Here is a 17,153-nt window from a genome sequence, read left to right as displayed (position 1 = left end):
CAAAGAACAAATCCCCATTTTTTTTCAAAAGTTAAGTGATATTTCAACATTTGTTTCGATAAATTGAAATATATCAATTTTATCACACAATGTATTAGACCGATTTTCGCACTTTGTAATCAAAATGAAAATATGGTAATTGGCGGGGAACGCACGACGCGAAAAAAATATTATATGCATGGATGATCCTCGTCAGGGTGACACCACAGGGGTCGGCAGAGTGTCGACCGTTCCGATACTCTTTCCTATGAAAATTATATAAAAGGGGATAAGAATATATTACGTAACATTTGTCCTTAATGACCTCTTGCCTCGTAATTCAAATACCCATGGGCTACCCCTTGATATTCATGGTGTTAAATTTGAAAGGGGTGAGAATACTAGAACCAGTGGTAGCCGAGATGTCACTCATGATCATTTAAACATGAGAGTTTTTACTCTGCAGTACAATTTTGCTATTGAATAAAAAAAACAAGTACATTTCATTGTTTTAATATTCTTATTGTCCAATTTAAATTAAATTACATAAAAAAAAACATGAAGGAACGTTGTGAGAATGACAGTAGTGTGTTTCTTTTATTGTTTTTGTGCATTTTATTTCGAATCGACCAAATTATAATTCCTGAAAATTGATCATCTAATGTCAACATTTTGATCTTGCGTGCCATATATACTTATAGCTCATTGAATATTGGTTGCATTTTGAGAAAAACGAAAAGGATAAAGAGAATCGGAAGGAGACTGAAGGCAGAGTGCAGCAACACTCGCTCGTTGGTAAAAGGGTTGTGGGTGCGCGTGTGGGTGAGGCAGAGAGAGTGCGGGAGGATCTAGGGAGAGGGGAGGGGGGGGGTGCAGAGAGGGAGATGGAATGGAGAATGAATGAAAAGGATAGAATAAGATGGAGAAAAAGGGGAAAGAGTAGGGGGGGGGGGAAGAAGGAAGAGGAAGTAAATAGAATATAAAGAAGCGGAGAGATGGAAAGAAGGATAGGACAAGGAAAGAGGGGCAGAAATAAGGAAGAATTCATTTTGTGATCGTTAGGCCTACCACAACGGGTATTTATCTTTAATTTAGATTTTTAAGTCTACTTACGTAAACCAATGAGATAAAGTTTATGCACTAGCATATTATACAGTCTAGGAAGGATTAGCCTAGCATTTTGTCTTGTCATTAATGGAAAGTTTGACAAGTGTTGAAGAATTGGATCTATATCATCGGCGGATCCAGGGGGGGTGCGCAGGGTGCGCGCGCCCCCCCTAATATTTGAGCGGCGCCGAAGGCGCCGCTCAAAATAAAAAAATAAAAAAAGTAAAAGAAAGAAAAGGCGCCGCTTGAAAAATTAAAAATAAAGGAAAGAAAGGGAAAAGGCGCTGCTTAAAAAAATATACACTGATATAACATTAGCAACAGTAAAGGAAAGACTATCCCCAGCAAAGCGTAATCATATCATCTTCCTTATTTTTTCTTTTAACTACCCTTTTCCCAACAACTTCGCCGGTAGCAGTGCGCTGCCTGCATATAACTGGCGCCAATCAAGAATAATCAGCGCCACCTTAATCTAAATCGGCGCCGGACAAGAATAATCAGCGCTATTTAGTTATAAATCGGCGCCAGTCAAGAAAAATCGGCACTGCCAGAGTCTTAACCGGCGCCGATCAAGGATAATTAGCGCCACCTAAATCTAAATCGACGCTGGACAAGAACAATCGGCGTCATCTGGTTATAAATCGGCGCCAGTCAAGAATAATCGGCGCCTCCTGGTTCTAGATCGGCGCCAGTCGATTATGGATTGCCGCTGCCTGAATCTTACGTAACGTCGGTAAAAATAATCAGTACTACTTGTTTAAATCGGCGCCGGTCAAGACAAATCGGCGCTGCCTTTGTCTTAACCGGCGCCACCTAAATTTAAATCGGCGCCGGTCAAGAATGATCAGCGTCCCCTGATTTCAATAAATAAGCGCCGGTAGAATAATGAAGAAGGGCCTATTGCTAACCAAATCTAGATCGGCGCCGCGGTCAAGAATGATCGTTTTGCCCTCCCCCAATAATTCCGCATGTGCAAAAACAATAAGATGGTAATGTTACACAGAAATCAGCAAACGAGATTGAGCTACACAACTCGTTCTTTATTAAAAAACGTGCTCAAATTATCCGCTTTTCAGATTGGAACATAAAAATTTTCAGCTCGCGCTTCGCGCTCGCATCATTTCTGTAGCAAAACCCCATACTTTTCATGATTAAATAGGTGAATAGAATGTCCCGTTTTTAGTTCTGAACCTCAAAAGAACTCCCGCTTCGATTTGCAATAATCTTTTGTTGGATATAATCTTTTTTTAGATACCCATCTTAATCATTGGTACCAAGAATGCTTAGAATATCAAGCTTTCTGGTCAGAATATAAGTAAATTTCAGCTCGCCCTCGGCACTCGCATTATCTGTGTAGTAAGATATGTATCCTCCTCATGAGTTACTACAAACAGTCCTAAACAGGCACCTTTTTCCTGTTTTCAGGTCAGTATACTTTAAAAATTTCAGCTCGCGCTTCGCGCTCGCATTAATTTGTCGGTGAAATATGTGTCTCTATCTCATGAGTCATATATATCTATATGATATGAGTCATATATATATATATATATATATATATGCATGTGTGCGTGTGCGTGTTTTGACAGGATCAGGCATTACCCCTTTTTCTTTTTCAACATTTTCTTTTATGGCGCCGGTGAAGTGCAAAAATATGTGCGCCGCTCGGCAGTGCGCCCCCCTTTCGCCAAAAGCTGGATCCGCCTATGTATATACAGCCAAACCTGAGGACTATAAGGGTACCGGCATTTTGGGGGTGCTGATTCTTTCATGGCATGGCATGCAACACGAACAATCGCCACAATTTTGTCCACGCGCATGCCTACTCTTATTCCACTCTCTCTCTCCCTCTCTCTCTCATACCGAGGTTTTACCTGACTGACTCCGAGAACGCAAGTCATGAATATTCATTGGGGTCTGGAATTCTTGTGGGGGAAAATAATTTCGCGGGCGGGACATGGGGCCCCCATCGTTTTTTTTAATGGGGCTGATCCAAAGTGGTGGAGGGGAATGAACATGGCAAAACATTTGGGTTATTTTCTTCAAATCATTTCATAGGGAAGGGCAAATGATTTTTTTTAAATTGATATTTGATGGGCTCACTCGAGGAGGTCCCTGGAAGTTGATATAATATTGATGACTTCATTCTGTTGCATTGACAATCTACACCGAGGAAAACGCTAAAATACTTATTTTTTCTTCGTCTGAGCCTGCATGAGGAGGGGCAAGCACTGAAATCATACTCAAAATGAAAAAATAATTTTTGACACACCTTGATCATGTATTTGATTTGCTTCTATGAAAATATGTTTAATATACACAAATATAATGGCAAATTCTTTTCGTTTGTTGGCCATCAGAATAATGTTTCTTGTCTGTTATCTTCTTTTATCTCACTTTCAATTATTTGTTTTAACTTCCCCTCCATTTTCCCAAATGCTGTGCCCCCCCCCCCCGCCCGAAAGGGAGTCGAAGGCGGGATGGTGGTGATGGGCGGGGGGGGGGGTTACACCGATTTACTGTTGGCGAAATGACTAAATGATACATCACATAGCGTGTGCTAACAAAGGGTTAAACTGAGGGCATAATTACCAAGACCCTACTCAACCAACGACCCGGATCAGTTTCATTGGCGAGGTTTCAACGGCCAACATCGACACCAAGAAACAGCACAGACCCAGCTATGGATCCAGGGAATACGACAAGCTGCATGAATTCGAGCGGGGATTCCGGGGGCATCCCCCACGGACCACCGGCCTACGTCGAACACCTGAAAATCGCAAACCAAGTTGTGATCGCTGTGACTTTCTCTATCGTTCTTTTCGCCATGGGGGCTTCGATCACACCGCAGAATTTCAAAATTGTCGTGAGTTGAATTTAGAACAAATATGAATCAGTGAATTCCGAAGTAGACCTAGGGGATTGATCCCCCGGGATTGATCCGCACTCGATTGTAATTATTATTACATTTATTTTTTTTTTTTACTTAAATCTGTTGTCAAACTCACTCGTAAGTCGTACGCAAACTGAAGGCCTACTTTACCTGAATTTATTACCGAAAGGTAATCAACTCAAGACACTCTTTCAATTTAACTGAAAGAATAAAGAAAATCTTATTCTCATAATTTCAATAATCTAAATTTTATTAAAAATTCTCTAATCATAGCCAAATAAGCAAAACTATCTCACATTGGACGTACGGTCTATACTTCTAAATTGATACCTCATTAGGTTGTTTTGATTACTTATTTGATATTGTCAAATTTTCGAAAGTAAAGATTCTCATTAATTTTGTGTACCTATACAGGTCTCTAACAAATTTGTGTTTACTGTTGTGAATAATACACCTATATTTAACAATAATGCCAACAAGAAAATGTCATTTTACGTCAAGATCACTTTTTGTTTGTTGCTTTGTTCATTTTCCTGATTATTTCATTTTAAAGCCCATAGGAAAAAAGATGATTATCAAAAACCATACCCAACGACAATCCAACCACTGTAGTAGTATCCACGGAGATGTATCCAACGTAAATGATCATAGATCATGTATATACGATTCTGTGTGAAAATTTAAAGAACAAGTCCACCCAAACAAAAAGATGATTTTAATTAAAAGGGAAATACCTATCAAGCATAACACTGAAACCAAAATCGGATGTAAAATAAGAAAGTTATTACATTTTAAAGTTCCACTTAATTTCACAAAACTGCTACATGCACATCCTGTATGGTCTGCAAATGAGGAGACTGATGACGTCATCCACTCGCTATTTCTGTTATATATTTTATTACATGAAATATTCTAATTTTCTCCTCTTTGTCAAGTGAAACTACGATTGATTCATCGGAGTCCCTGAACATGCGGAATTAGCATTGTTTAATACTATATTGTTCAGTCAAGTTGGCCCCTATACTTGAATACACATACATGTATATATATATATATATATATTATGTATAAATAAAAAGAAATATTGTACAATTTAAAAAAATAAATAGTGAGTGAGGAACATCATCGTCTGTCTCAGTTGCATGTCATTGAGTTGTGCATATCACTGTTTTGTGAAAAATAAACGAAACGTTATATTTCTTTCTTATTCTACATCCAATTTTGAAATTGTTATTGTTATGCTAGTGTGATTTTCTCTATACATTCAAACATTCCACTTTTTTCTGGGGTGGACTTGACCTATGAATAACCCTGTACTCATTGAAAGATTCTTTCGTTTCGTCATGCATTAGTTAACGTACAAAGCTGTTTATTTCTTATGCCACATGATGACTTTATAACGGCATGTCACCTAAATGATCCCTCCAGCGAATTTCCTTCAAATGTTTTCTTAATAATTAGTGTTCATGTGCCACTTTCGTTATGTTGATCAATTCACATGACCTATGTCGAACCCATGTTGTATAGGTTTAATAATGACTTTTACATGAAAGCAAGGTTGCGAAACAGTCAGGCTAATTTTTGTTTTTATTTATTCTTATTTTTTTCAATTTGAAATGCGTTTTAAAATGTCTCGTCTGTGGTTCCGTCGTGGTCCGGGGTCGTGGTTTTGTGGTTAGGACTCTCGTATTTTAATCTTAGGGCATAGGCGGCGGAAGTGGGGGGGGGACGTGTCCCCCCCCCCTAAATTTTAGGTGGGGGACGGTCCCCCCCCCCTAAATGTTTTTTTGATAACCTTTTTTTTTTTTTGCTTGTAATTTTTTTTTCATGCGTCCCCCTTAAAATCACTTGGACCCCCCCTGAAACGGGTGTTGTCCCCCCCCTAAAATTTAGGTTGATGACCTTTCTTTTTTTTTTTTTTTTTAGTTGTCAAAAATTTTTGGTTAGCACTTGTCCAATTTTTTACCTGTGTCCATCCCAAAAATTCAGGTGGACACCCCCTAATTTTTTTGGCTTCCGCCGCCAATGGGCGTGGATTCGATTCCCAACCATGGCGTGTTTTCCTTCAGCAAGAAATTTACCCACATTGTGCTGCACTCAACCCAGGTGAGGTGAATGGGTGGGTGCCCGGTAGGAAGTAATTCCTTGAATGATCCGGGCCATTCTATGCGGATTCCAATATATCACCATGGACCTAGTCACGTCAAATTTGGTATAGAGGTTTTTCGTCACGCACTATTGAAATATTGGAAGAAAATGCTGAAAATATTACGACGTTATTGTTTATTATTCTATAGGCATGTTGATGGATGCTTCTTTTCGTTTCTTTCACTGACATATTATTTGAGATAATTAGGGGAGGGAGGTTGGGGCGCTCAACCCCCAAACTTTCAACGAACAAGAAAAAATGTATGGATGAGGGTGAAATTTGATATTTTTGTGAATATTTCATTTTTTCATTTCATTCGTTTATTTCCATTTTCAACAATTTTCAACAATATTGTGTTGACATCTATCACAGAATTAGGTTTTCATCTTTAAATGGTCAGAATTGTGTGTTTTTTTAAATAGAAATTCTGTCCCCTCAAATTGCGATTCACTTCCTATGAGCCATCAACATTTCATAGGGTTTTTCCAATTATTTTCGATGCCTTGCACCCTAAATTTAGATATCCTTTTGTATTATTCACACTCTTTTCTGTCATTCTTTATTTTCTCATTTTGCTTTCGTATTTTATATTTTCGCATCATCGACTTTTGACGGAGCATTCTAGTATTGCCCTTTATGTTATGCAAACCATACATTCTACTTTCATTATTTTACTGGTACCATTCTTGATTTCTTTTCAGTTTATTACTCTTTTTCACGTTTTCTTCCATTATCATACATTGTAGAGAAACGTTAAAGAAAATACACAAAGTTGTATAGAAAAGGAATAGTCTACGTCAAAAATGAAAAATACACTGCCCAACTTAATTTCAAACGACACAGATTTGAGAAAAGATGGTTTCGATTGAAAAATCTCTTTATTGTTTGACTTCCACGTGTAAAATTATTTTGTAATACTTGTCAGTTCATTGTTTATATTAGTGATTGTACTATTCATTGTACTCTGTATCTATTGATTTTTGATTGCCAATAAAATCCCTGTGGAGGGGAAAAATATTTTTTTTTAAATAGTCTACGTCTATGGAGGGGCGTTTCGATTTCATTTTTCATCTCTTCACTACATCTCTCTTTCTTTTTCTTTTCCATCTCTTCAGATATTCTATTTTCTCTTCCATCCCTTTCACATTTTCCTTATTTTTGCTCGCCATCAATTCCTCCATTTTTATTGTATTGAATATATGAATAAGTCGACTATATTTTGTTCATTTCCAAGGGGGAATCCACACTTTACAAGCTTTGCTTTTTAGTGCATGACCCCCTCATTTCCATTTATTCTCAATGTTATACCGTTGTTTGTTTTACGAAGTAAGAATTCTCGTCTGTAAAATTGTACTTGATTTGTAGGCCTATTGCTTTATATTACTATGTATTATGTTTTAAAATGGAAATGGAATAAAGAATTGAATTGAATTGTATAAGTAAAAAAACATATAATGTTGTTATCTTAACCCATATCAAACATCATCTTCCTTATTTGTATCGACTCATTCGATTGAGCTAATTCACACAATCTTATTTTTAAAACCAATGCACATTTTATGTTTTAAAAACCAAAGACCTTTCTTTACGCAGCGGCTCTGTCTTTTAAATAATGACATTGTTAAGTCTATTTATTAATTTTAGGCCTATAATTATACTGTTATATTATTTCATATTCGTTTTCGAAACATCGCCGTGACTTTACCAGATGTATTTTGTTAACCAAAGTAGTTGGTTTTACACTCTAAATTCAAAACGGCTTTTGTTCATATCAACATCTTTTCTTGATTTCTGAAGCTTCGTCGACCGGTCGGCATCGCAGTCGGATTCGTCTCACAGTTCGCAGTGATGCCTCTTCTTGCTTTCTGCTACGCCCTTGCCGTGGGCTTCGAGCAGACCATAGCCCTGGGGTGTCTGATCCTCGCTTGTTGTCCAGGGGGGAGTCTCTCCAACCTCTACACCTTCTGGACCGATGGAGACCTGTGTCTCAGGTGAGTATAATACTGTAATAGACAGTGTTAAAACACCATTGATTTCTTAGGAGATCACATTACCAGGTATTTAACATATATACACCATGGTGCTTGAACAAAGCACCAAACAGTGTGGAAATAATGAGTTGAAAATTTTGCATTAACACCAATTGCTAAACACCATGAACTGTTTACACTGGTTTGAAATGATTGGTGTGGTCCCTCTCAACACCGGTGGTGCAGTGCTTGTAACATCCTCGTATTTGGACTGCATTTCAAATGATTAGATTAAGAGTCAACAAATTAGAGAAAACACACACATAAAAAAGACGAAAAACAAAACTCTGAACACCATTATAAACTTTTTAATTCATAAGGGGTAAACGAAAAAATAATGACATTTGGGGCGTCATAATATTCTCATTATGAACGAACACCTAACATCATACAAGAACAGCAATACAAACCAAAATAGCTGTAATTATCATATATAAATAAGAAAAGACATTCAATTTATCTGGTTATTGTAACTTGAAAGAAAAAAATTAAATAATTATAAAAATGTAAAGTAAATAGGGCGGCGGAGCGAAGTTGAAAGCTAGGGGGGGGGTAGGCAGGGAAAAAAGGCACTATCTTAAAATAAAAGAGAAAAAACCTTATCTACCATACTCGCATGACTCATGAAATTTAGGTCACGATTATTTGTACAAGTTTTCATATTAGGGGCACCGATTCGAGAAAGGGTACTTACAAGAAGGCAAAGGGACACTAGTTAACACATAAAATGTGTCCTTCTTATAAAAGGGTCACAGAACAAATTCGCAAAGGGATTACCCACTTTTCTTGGGTAAAGGGAGCACTGATACGATAAATAAATTGTACTTGCTAACACATAAAACGTGTCCTTATAGGTGAAAGGGGCACAGTACATCCAGGGGATATTTTTCCTGCATAAACAGGACACTTTTTCAGTACGCCAAAACTGGGGGAGGGGAATTGTGCCCCCGGTCCCCCAGGATCATCGCCCCTGAAACTTAACAATGATAATGAAAATTGCTTTTATTTTCAACTATCACGGTGGAATCTAACATTAACGCAATATAACTCGGGGCGATAAATCACATTGGCTTTTCACCGTTTGAAAAAAGTACAACAGTCATGCGTTCCGTCCGCCCGCTTCGTAATTACACCCCTGGAAAGATACAAAGTATTATAATTCTTCTTTATGACTAATTTCATACAATCTTGCTGGTCGACTTCCTCGGATGACTGTACCCTTATACTGATATCATGTGTCACCTTGGATGTCGTTTGATGTAATTATAAACGATTTAAATTGAGTCCAGACACGCGAAGTGCAGACTCGGCATGCAGAGGTATGACGAGAATGGTGAAACGTTTGACAACGTCAATCATTTTGATGTTGTTCATTTATTTGATTCTTCATTTATAAATGGCATAATTATGATGAATAAAAAGGAAAAGGGTGTAGTATGCAACCTTTCTTTGTATAGCATTGTTTATATATGCGCTACATGCTATTACAGCGATGGTCTTCCATGAGGCCGTGTTTGATACAGTTAAACCGTGGATGCTACTAAAAAGTATAGTGAAAGTTTGTTAAATATCCATGGGGAGTGGGGAGGATATATGTGTATCATACACAGCAAAAACTGTGGTGTTAACCGGTGTACATAGAGGACCACACCAGTTATTTTACACCGGTGTTAAATTGGTGGTGTTAGTTTTTACACCTATAGGTGTTATTTCAACACAGTTTGTTGTTGCACTTATACATTTAGGTGTTATGTTTAATCTCTAGGGTGTAATTTTAACACCTCAGGGTGTGGCCCTCTATTAACACCAATTGGTGTCAGTTTTAACACCGCAGTTTTTACAGTGTATATTCTCAATTTTGGGGGAATACAATTAGTGTAATTTGTCAAGCCCGCTGTGAAGAAAACGCCCCTGTCTTAATAGATGAATCCAATTATATTCGATTAATAATTGAATGCATTGAATACAATAAAAAAAATGATATGCAGTGATGAACTTCACCATGCTAAAGAAACATACTGCCTTGGCTTTCAACAATGACCCGTCTCTCAGAGTTCAACCACAGAACGACTAATCTCAACTCTCAATCATATCAGCAACTGTTAAAGTGATTGTGCACTTATTCATCAAAATATTTGCAGGGGCCTGGGAACAGGAATTGAAGAGGGGTGCTTGTTTTGAATGATTTTTTCAGCCCATTTTCTTTTTCTTTCATGCCAAAAGACAGTAATCAATATATTATGTTTGTTATGTAATGGTGTCTTATTAGAATTGTATGAGTGCAGAAGAAAATAAATCAAATCAATGGGGATTTTGTTCTGATAATACCTTTAAAAAAGGGGGGGGGGTCGCTCCAAAATGAAGACGATTTAGGTCAAATCACTATACATTTTACATAGCTCTATGATTTTACCATACCAAACTCATTTACAGGGGATACTGCGTATGGTGTATAACAAACGCAGCACCCCAGATAAATCTTGTTGGGAGGGGGGGGGGGGGTGGAAGCACCCCCGATTCACAGGACTATGAATATTTTTTTTTCTCTCAAATTACGCTGACACGCAACTAAGAATGTCTAACAAATCGAATGTGACATTATTCCGCGCGCCCATAAAACATGATAAACATGATAAAATGTTCAAGTTCATCTTCCACGGTGTAAGCTCGAAATTTTGTTTCCTATGAGTAACCGCTTAGGGGTTAATAATTTCCGTTGATACATCGTTACGTCCCCGTGGTCATTGCAGCCAGGATGACCAGATTTCACAAAATGAAATACGGGACAATTGACAAACGAAGATCAACAAAGAAGCACACAGAAAGTGTTAGACTTGTTAAAAAATATATAAAGAAATGGAAGAGAAGGTGTACGAAAGAATGAAGGAGAGAAAGAAAAGAGATGATTGAGAAGGAAAGAAAATAAAGGAAAACAGAAAAAATAACAGAAAGTTAGAATAAAAGAAGGATGAAAGAAATAATAAGAGATAAAAAAGAAAGGTTTCCGTCATTCTTTGAAATGAATATAAAAAGAAAGAAAGAAAAAAGAAAGAAAGAAAAAGAAGGAAGGGAAGATGAATAAATGTCTGAAAGACAAAATAAAGAAGATGATTAAAGGGGGAAAAGGTAAGAAAAAGAATGAGGAAAGAAATAATGAAGGAAATAAACATGTTTCCTTCATTCTCTGAAAGAAAGAAAGAAAACTGGAAGGAAGGAAGGACGGGAAGGGAAAAAAGAGAAACAAAAGAAATAAAGAATAAGGAAAAAATAAGAAGCGGAAAAAATAAAGAAAGGAAGAAAGATCGGAAGGGAAGAATGAAGGGAGAAAATAAAAAGAGAAAATAATGGGAGGAGAGAAAGAACAAAAAACACAGGAGACGAAGAGAGAAGGAAGCCAAGGGAAATAAAAAAAGAGATATTTGATAAGGAAGGAAAGTAAGAGAAAGGAAAGAAAGAAAAATGAACAGAGAGAGAGAAAAGAAAATGTGTAGGAAAGAAAGAGAGGAAATAAAGATAGATGGAACAAAAAAGGGCAAGCAGAAAAGATAGGGTATATATAAAGGAACGAAAAAGGGAAAAGTTGAAACTTCAAGTAAACAAAAAAATCCAATCATCTAATAAAAATCATAATTTTATTTGGTGTTTTTTTTAAATGTATTTTTTTAAATAAAAAAAATAAAATGTTTTAGAAATTAATAAAATTTCAAAGTGAAACATATTGTCAAAGTTAAAATTAAGGTGAAACCTCGCAGCATCGTATACACCAAGACTCAAAACGAAAGCTGAAACAACTAGATCTATGAAAAGTCAATAACTTGTTCCTCCGATTACATCTCCAAATCATTAATCTGAAAATCCATAGTATAATTATAAAAATTTCCCGCCGATTTTGTGATTATTTTGGTGGAAAAACTGTTTATCATGTGAGGTTGTTTGCACCATTGAGAATTTGCTTCGATCCTACATACCTAGCTAGTAGCCCGCCACACACAGGCAGGAGGCCAGTTCGTTTGCAATGCATTGGGTTAGCAAGAAATCACTGCAGAACTTGCAAAAGTTTACAGTTATCGATTTAATTGTTGTCCCTGCTTCGTCAGCTGTTGGTTATTTAATGAAAATTCGTCACTTTTAAATGTCTAACTACATTTTGTTCAATATTCTGAAATACGGGACAAATAGGGGTTTGTCGGGACGCCGGGACAAAGGAGCAAAATACGGGACAATCCCGGGAAATACGGGACGTCTGGTCACCCTGATTGCAGCCCCCCCCCCCCGGTCATTGAATATCGGCTATTTTTTAAAAATTCTGTTTTAAAGGGGCTTCCGAGCTGTGGATATCACAAGGCTTCAAGTAAAATTGTCAAAAATGTTCAGTCCATATACAATGCTTGAAAAGCGTCGTAATCTACAAAGAAGAAGAAGAAAAGAAAAAAAGACGCACAGACAAAGAAAAAAAAGACGCAAATATCTACTGTGATTGGGTCCCCGACCGATCGAAATAAAATTTCCTGTGCATACGCAAATTTTATTACAGTAAATAACCTTTTTTTCATATCCGCCAAATTACTTATTAAGGGCAAACGCATTCATATAATCATGGTGACATGCATTTCGGGGAATATACCAAAATTCAAACATGTTGGATTAGTCATTAAAAGTTTTCGAAGGCGTAGCCATTGTATGCTTGTAGGTCAAGTTTATTTATTCAAAACCAAAAACATCACATCATAATCAAAATAGATGTACATAGAATGTAAATGAGTACATGAACATACATCAATTAGACTATAGCATATACAAATTGGTTTTAGGACCCCTTTAAAAGCAGAGCTTGTGAGTAGGGCCCTGGAATACTTAGTATTATTAACAAAGGAGAAAGAAAAAATGTATAATAAGGTTAAGATGCTAAAAATAGAATGGAAAAACTATTACAAACACACATATACACACACCCCCACACATATAAAAGCACACATATATGATCAAATTAAAGGTCAAGTCCACCTCAGAAAAATGTTGATTTGAATCAATAGAGAAAAATCAGACAAGCACAATGCTGAAAATTTCATCAAAATCGGATGTAAAATAAGAAAGTCATGACATTTCAAACTTTCGCTTATTTTCAACAAAATAGTTATATGAACGAGCCAGTTACATCCAAATGAGAGAGTCAATGATGTCACTCACTCACTATTTCTTATGTTTTTTAGTGTTTGAATTATACAATATTTCAATTTTTACGAATTTGACGATTAGGACCTCCTTGCCTGAAGCACAAAATGTTAAAATAATGGAATTCCATGTGTTCAGGGAGGAATGAAACTTAATTTCACATGACAATGACGAGAAAATAAAAATATTTCACATTTCATATAATAAAATATATAAATATTTTCCCTGATCTCCACTTTTTGGCAGGCAAAATACAAATGTAGATATGACCGTTTCAACCACCGAGGAATTAATCGCAACTGTTCATTTTGGTTTTCATCCCCAATATATTTACACAGTATCACTATGACGACACTGTCGACCCTGCTAGCTATCGGGATGATGCCCCTGAACCTCCTCATCTATTCCCGTCGATGGACCGATCAGAATACATCAATGCCTTATCTTGATATCTGTATATCCCTCATCCTCATCGTCGTACCCGTCGGGCTGGGTATGGTACTTAGATGGAAGAAGCCGCGTTGGGCGCTCCTTATTGCAAAGGTATATTTTAAAGGGGAAGTTCACCCTGAAGAAAACTTTGTTGTAACAATAGCAGGAAAATGGTAAAAAATATTGGTGAAGGTTCTAGGAAAATCCGTTCAAAAATAAGGAAGTTATCAGAGTTCAAAGTTTTGGATTTGTGACGTCATAAACGAGCAGCTGCCCCATTAGTTATGTCATATAAAATGCATGAATTTCAAATTTTGTATGGTTCCTGATGACTTAATTTTGTTTTCTATTCATGATCGGGTGTGAAATGATTCGTCTATTGATATACAACAGTGAAAACCATTTTCAATTTTCTTAGAAAATGACATTTCATTGATTTTTTACCATTCGCTATGTAGGAATGTCGCTCGCATATGACGTCACAAATCAAATAATTGAAATTATAATAACTTTTTAATCATTTGATGAATTTTTCTCAAACCTTCGGCAATATTTTTTTTCATTATTTTTTTTCTGCTATTTTTACAATAAACTTTTTGTCAGGGTGAACTTCCCCTTAAATGCAAAATGCAAAAGTGTCCCCAGGACAAGCTCCGTTGCTTCGCTCCCTCACTTTGGGGTTTCTTCGAAATGTTTTTTATTCATCCCAATAATAATAGAAAAAATCTGCGTACGACCATGAATAATTGAGATTCGCCCACCATTTAATTTGATTGGGATTTTAGATTGTATTGATTTCCGTTTGATTTTTTTTTTTTTTTACAAAATGTCATGAAAGTATAACATTACAAAGTCAAAGCAATATAGTTTTACACACCTACCAGAATGTCTCGACAATCTTTTTGTTACTTTAGGTGTGTGTACATTATGCACCCTAAATGGTAGACGTGTACACCCTCTAAGGTGCACACCCAAATAGGGGTGCACACTGTACACCCCTATTCGGGGTATACGTGTGCACCGCTAGGGGTACTCGGATGGGGAAAAATCTGTGCACCCCTAGGGGTGTAACATTGAAACCGAATTTCTTAGTGTGAATGACGTCACACTTATGTCGTCTTGTACCCATCTCTCCTACATGTATCTACATCCCTGTTTAGATTTTTAAAAAAACGTGCAAAAGCTTTCATGATGATTCATATTCAGTACTTGCTATACATTTCCTACATTTACCCTCACTTGATGTTATGTTGTTTCTTTTTGTTAGTAGTTTATGATGTTTTTCTTTAATGAACTTTATGTTTATGATGTTATGATTGCTTGTATTTTGTTATGATGCCATTTCCTGTGGAATGCTATTAAAATGCAGGGCGCCTTTGTAAAGCAGTTTCTCAAAACTGAACAGGGGCCCATTGCAGAAAGAGTTGCGTTTAAACGCAAGCCAAAAAATCAATCGCAAGTCCCAAATGCGCGCTGTTGATTGGTTGAAAATCAAGTTGCGCGTGACTTTTAGAGTTGCGATTGATTGCAACTCTTTCTGCAACGGGCCCCTGGGGCCCGTTGCAGATCACTGAAGCCCGCAGTATAACATAAATAAAACAAAAATGAATAAAACACAAATAAATAAATGAATAAAAATAAAACATAATAAATGAATAAATGAATGAATAAATAAATGAATAGATAGATAGATAGAGAAATAAATAAACAAATAAATGAAAATATCACCACTTGTGTAGACTAATTTTAGAATATTCAAAAAGATCTTTGGTCGCTGAAATCCACATTTGTATCATAAGATCAATGAAATATACATTATGTTTGTTTATTTTTCTGCAGCCGTGTAGCTTAATCGGATTCATCGGTGTCGTATGCAGTATCATCTTCGTGAGTATCATGAACCCACGGCTCTACAGCTCACATTGGACCATCTGGCTCGGAGCAATCACCCTCTGTTGGTTCGGATTCGCCCTCGGTTACCTCCTCTCATTCATCTTCCGTCAGACACACTCCCAGTGCCGGACCATCGCATTCGAGACCGGCATCCAGAACGTCGGTCTCGCATTCGCAATCATCGCCTTCTCCTTCGCCGGGAATCCTAACATGGTGCACATGATGACGTTCCCGGCGCTGTTCGGGCCGATGAGTGTGGTGTCCGGGTTCGCCTGCACCGCGGCGTACAAACTGCATCAGAAGGTCTACGGCTCGGATGAGGTGGAGGATAAAACGGACGGAGGAGGAGAAGAAGAGAGAGATGGAGAAAAGGGCAAGGAAGTCAGAATGAAGGAGAAAGAAGCTGAAGCGAGTAAACAAGGAACTGTTTAGAATATGATCATCTAAAAGGTTACAGAGGTAATCGATATTATGGAGAATCTGAGGTGGACAATAATTTGTTCATGGAGTAGCTAACGTTAATGGGAACCGAATTATCCGGGACTCAATCTCAGTTAGGGTAATTAAAAATAGGATAGAACAAAAGATACCACTAACTTTCACTGTGAAGTTATTATTACACAGTCACTTTAGAAACTGACGTATTAGGCCCCATAGTTTTTGGTCTATCGCAATAATGCTGCAGTATTTAAGTCTAGATTTTCTTGTCAGGTGCCTTAAATTAGACCGCTCGGCCACGCCACGGCACCTTCATTTTACGTTTTAACCAATGTCTGAACATAATCCCTGTTACGGTCAGTTCAAATCAGGGTAACCAGATTTGGGTCGTCATGCCTCTGGCATCATGAGCCCCCAAAATTGACGTAGCCAAACATGGCGTGAGGGGGGTGTCTAACAAGCTGCGAGGAAGCTAAGCGACCGAGAAAAAAAATATTTTCTATTCTAAAATCTAATTCCGTGTCAGATTTGGAAAAGAAATACATTATATTTTACCAATTCCTTTCACTTTTTTCTCTTTTTCATTTTCTTAATCCTGATTTTAAGGCCCACCCCATCTCTACGTCAGTTAGTCCTACAGTAAATTATGTACATTGAATAGAATTTAACCTCCCTTGCCGGGCTGCCGCCCTATTTTTAAATGATACAAAAATTAATGGCTTGAAGGAAATGGCCTAAAATAAGTAAAAGATGTATTTATTTGAACATTACTTTCACTCTATTCATTTTCACTTTACGTATTGTTTACAATCTCCTCTGTATTGTATAAAAAACTTATCATATTCATGTATTATACACTCATGTTTTATATATATATATATATACATATATATATATGTGGGTGGGTGTGTGTGTGTGTGTGTGTGTGTGTAAAGCTTTACATGTACAACAGCTTTTTGGCAACTCTTTTTTAAAATTTAAATATTGTAAAGAAATGGATGAAGAGAATAATGGTAGGCGTAGCTTAAATCAAGGTTCCCCAGAGCTATCTACCCTTTAGAAA

General features: G+C 37.0%; 1 protein-coding gene across 1 annotated transcript; it reads left to right on the top strand.

The window, feature by feature from the left end:
* The first annotated feature begins 3,603 nt into the window (after nt 1–3,603).
* Nucleotides 3,604–16,823, top strand: LOC121428105 (ileal sodium/bile acid cotransporter-like). Its single transcript, XM_041624693.1, has 4 exons — nt 3,604–3,949; nt 7,923–8,116; nt 13,666–13,870; nt 15,599–16,823. The coding sequence occupies exons 1-4, from the start codon at nt 3,767–3,769 to the stop codon at nt 16,082–16,084; spliced, it is 1,068 nt and encodes a 355-aa protein (XP_041480627.1). The 5' UTR covers nt 3,604–3,766; the 3' UTR covers nt 16,085–16,823.
* The last annotated feature ends 330 nt before the right edge of the window (nt 16,824–17,153 follow it).

The sequence above is a fragment of the Lytechinus variegatus genome, chromosome 14 (assembly GCF_018143015.1).
Source record: "Lytechinus variegatus isolate NC3 chromosome 14, Lvar_3.0, whole genome shotgun sequence".
NCBI classification, from domain to species: Eukaryota; Metazoa; Echinodermata; class Echinoidea; order Temnopleuroida; family Toxopneustidae; genus Lytechinus; species Lytechinus variegatus.
This window is presented reverse-complemented; position numbering and strand designations above follow the sequence as displayed.

Bases quoted from the DNA above. Each gene is read 5' to 3' on its own strand.
- LOC121428105 (XM_041624693.1), top strand. From the start codon at position 3,767: ATGGATCCAGGGAATACGACAAGCTGCATGAATTCGAGCGGGGATTCC. The intron at 3,950-7,922 runs GTGAGTTGAATT...TGATTTCTGAAG, and splicing joins CGCAGAATTTCAAAATTGTC to CTTCGTCGACCGGTCGGCAT. The intron at 8,117-13,665 runs GTGAGTATAATA...ATATTTACACAG, and splicing joins GATGGAGACCTGTGTCTCAG to TATCACTATGACGACACTGT.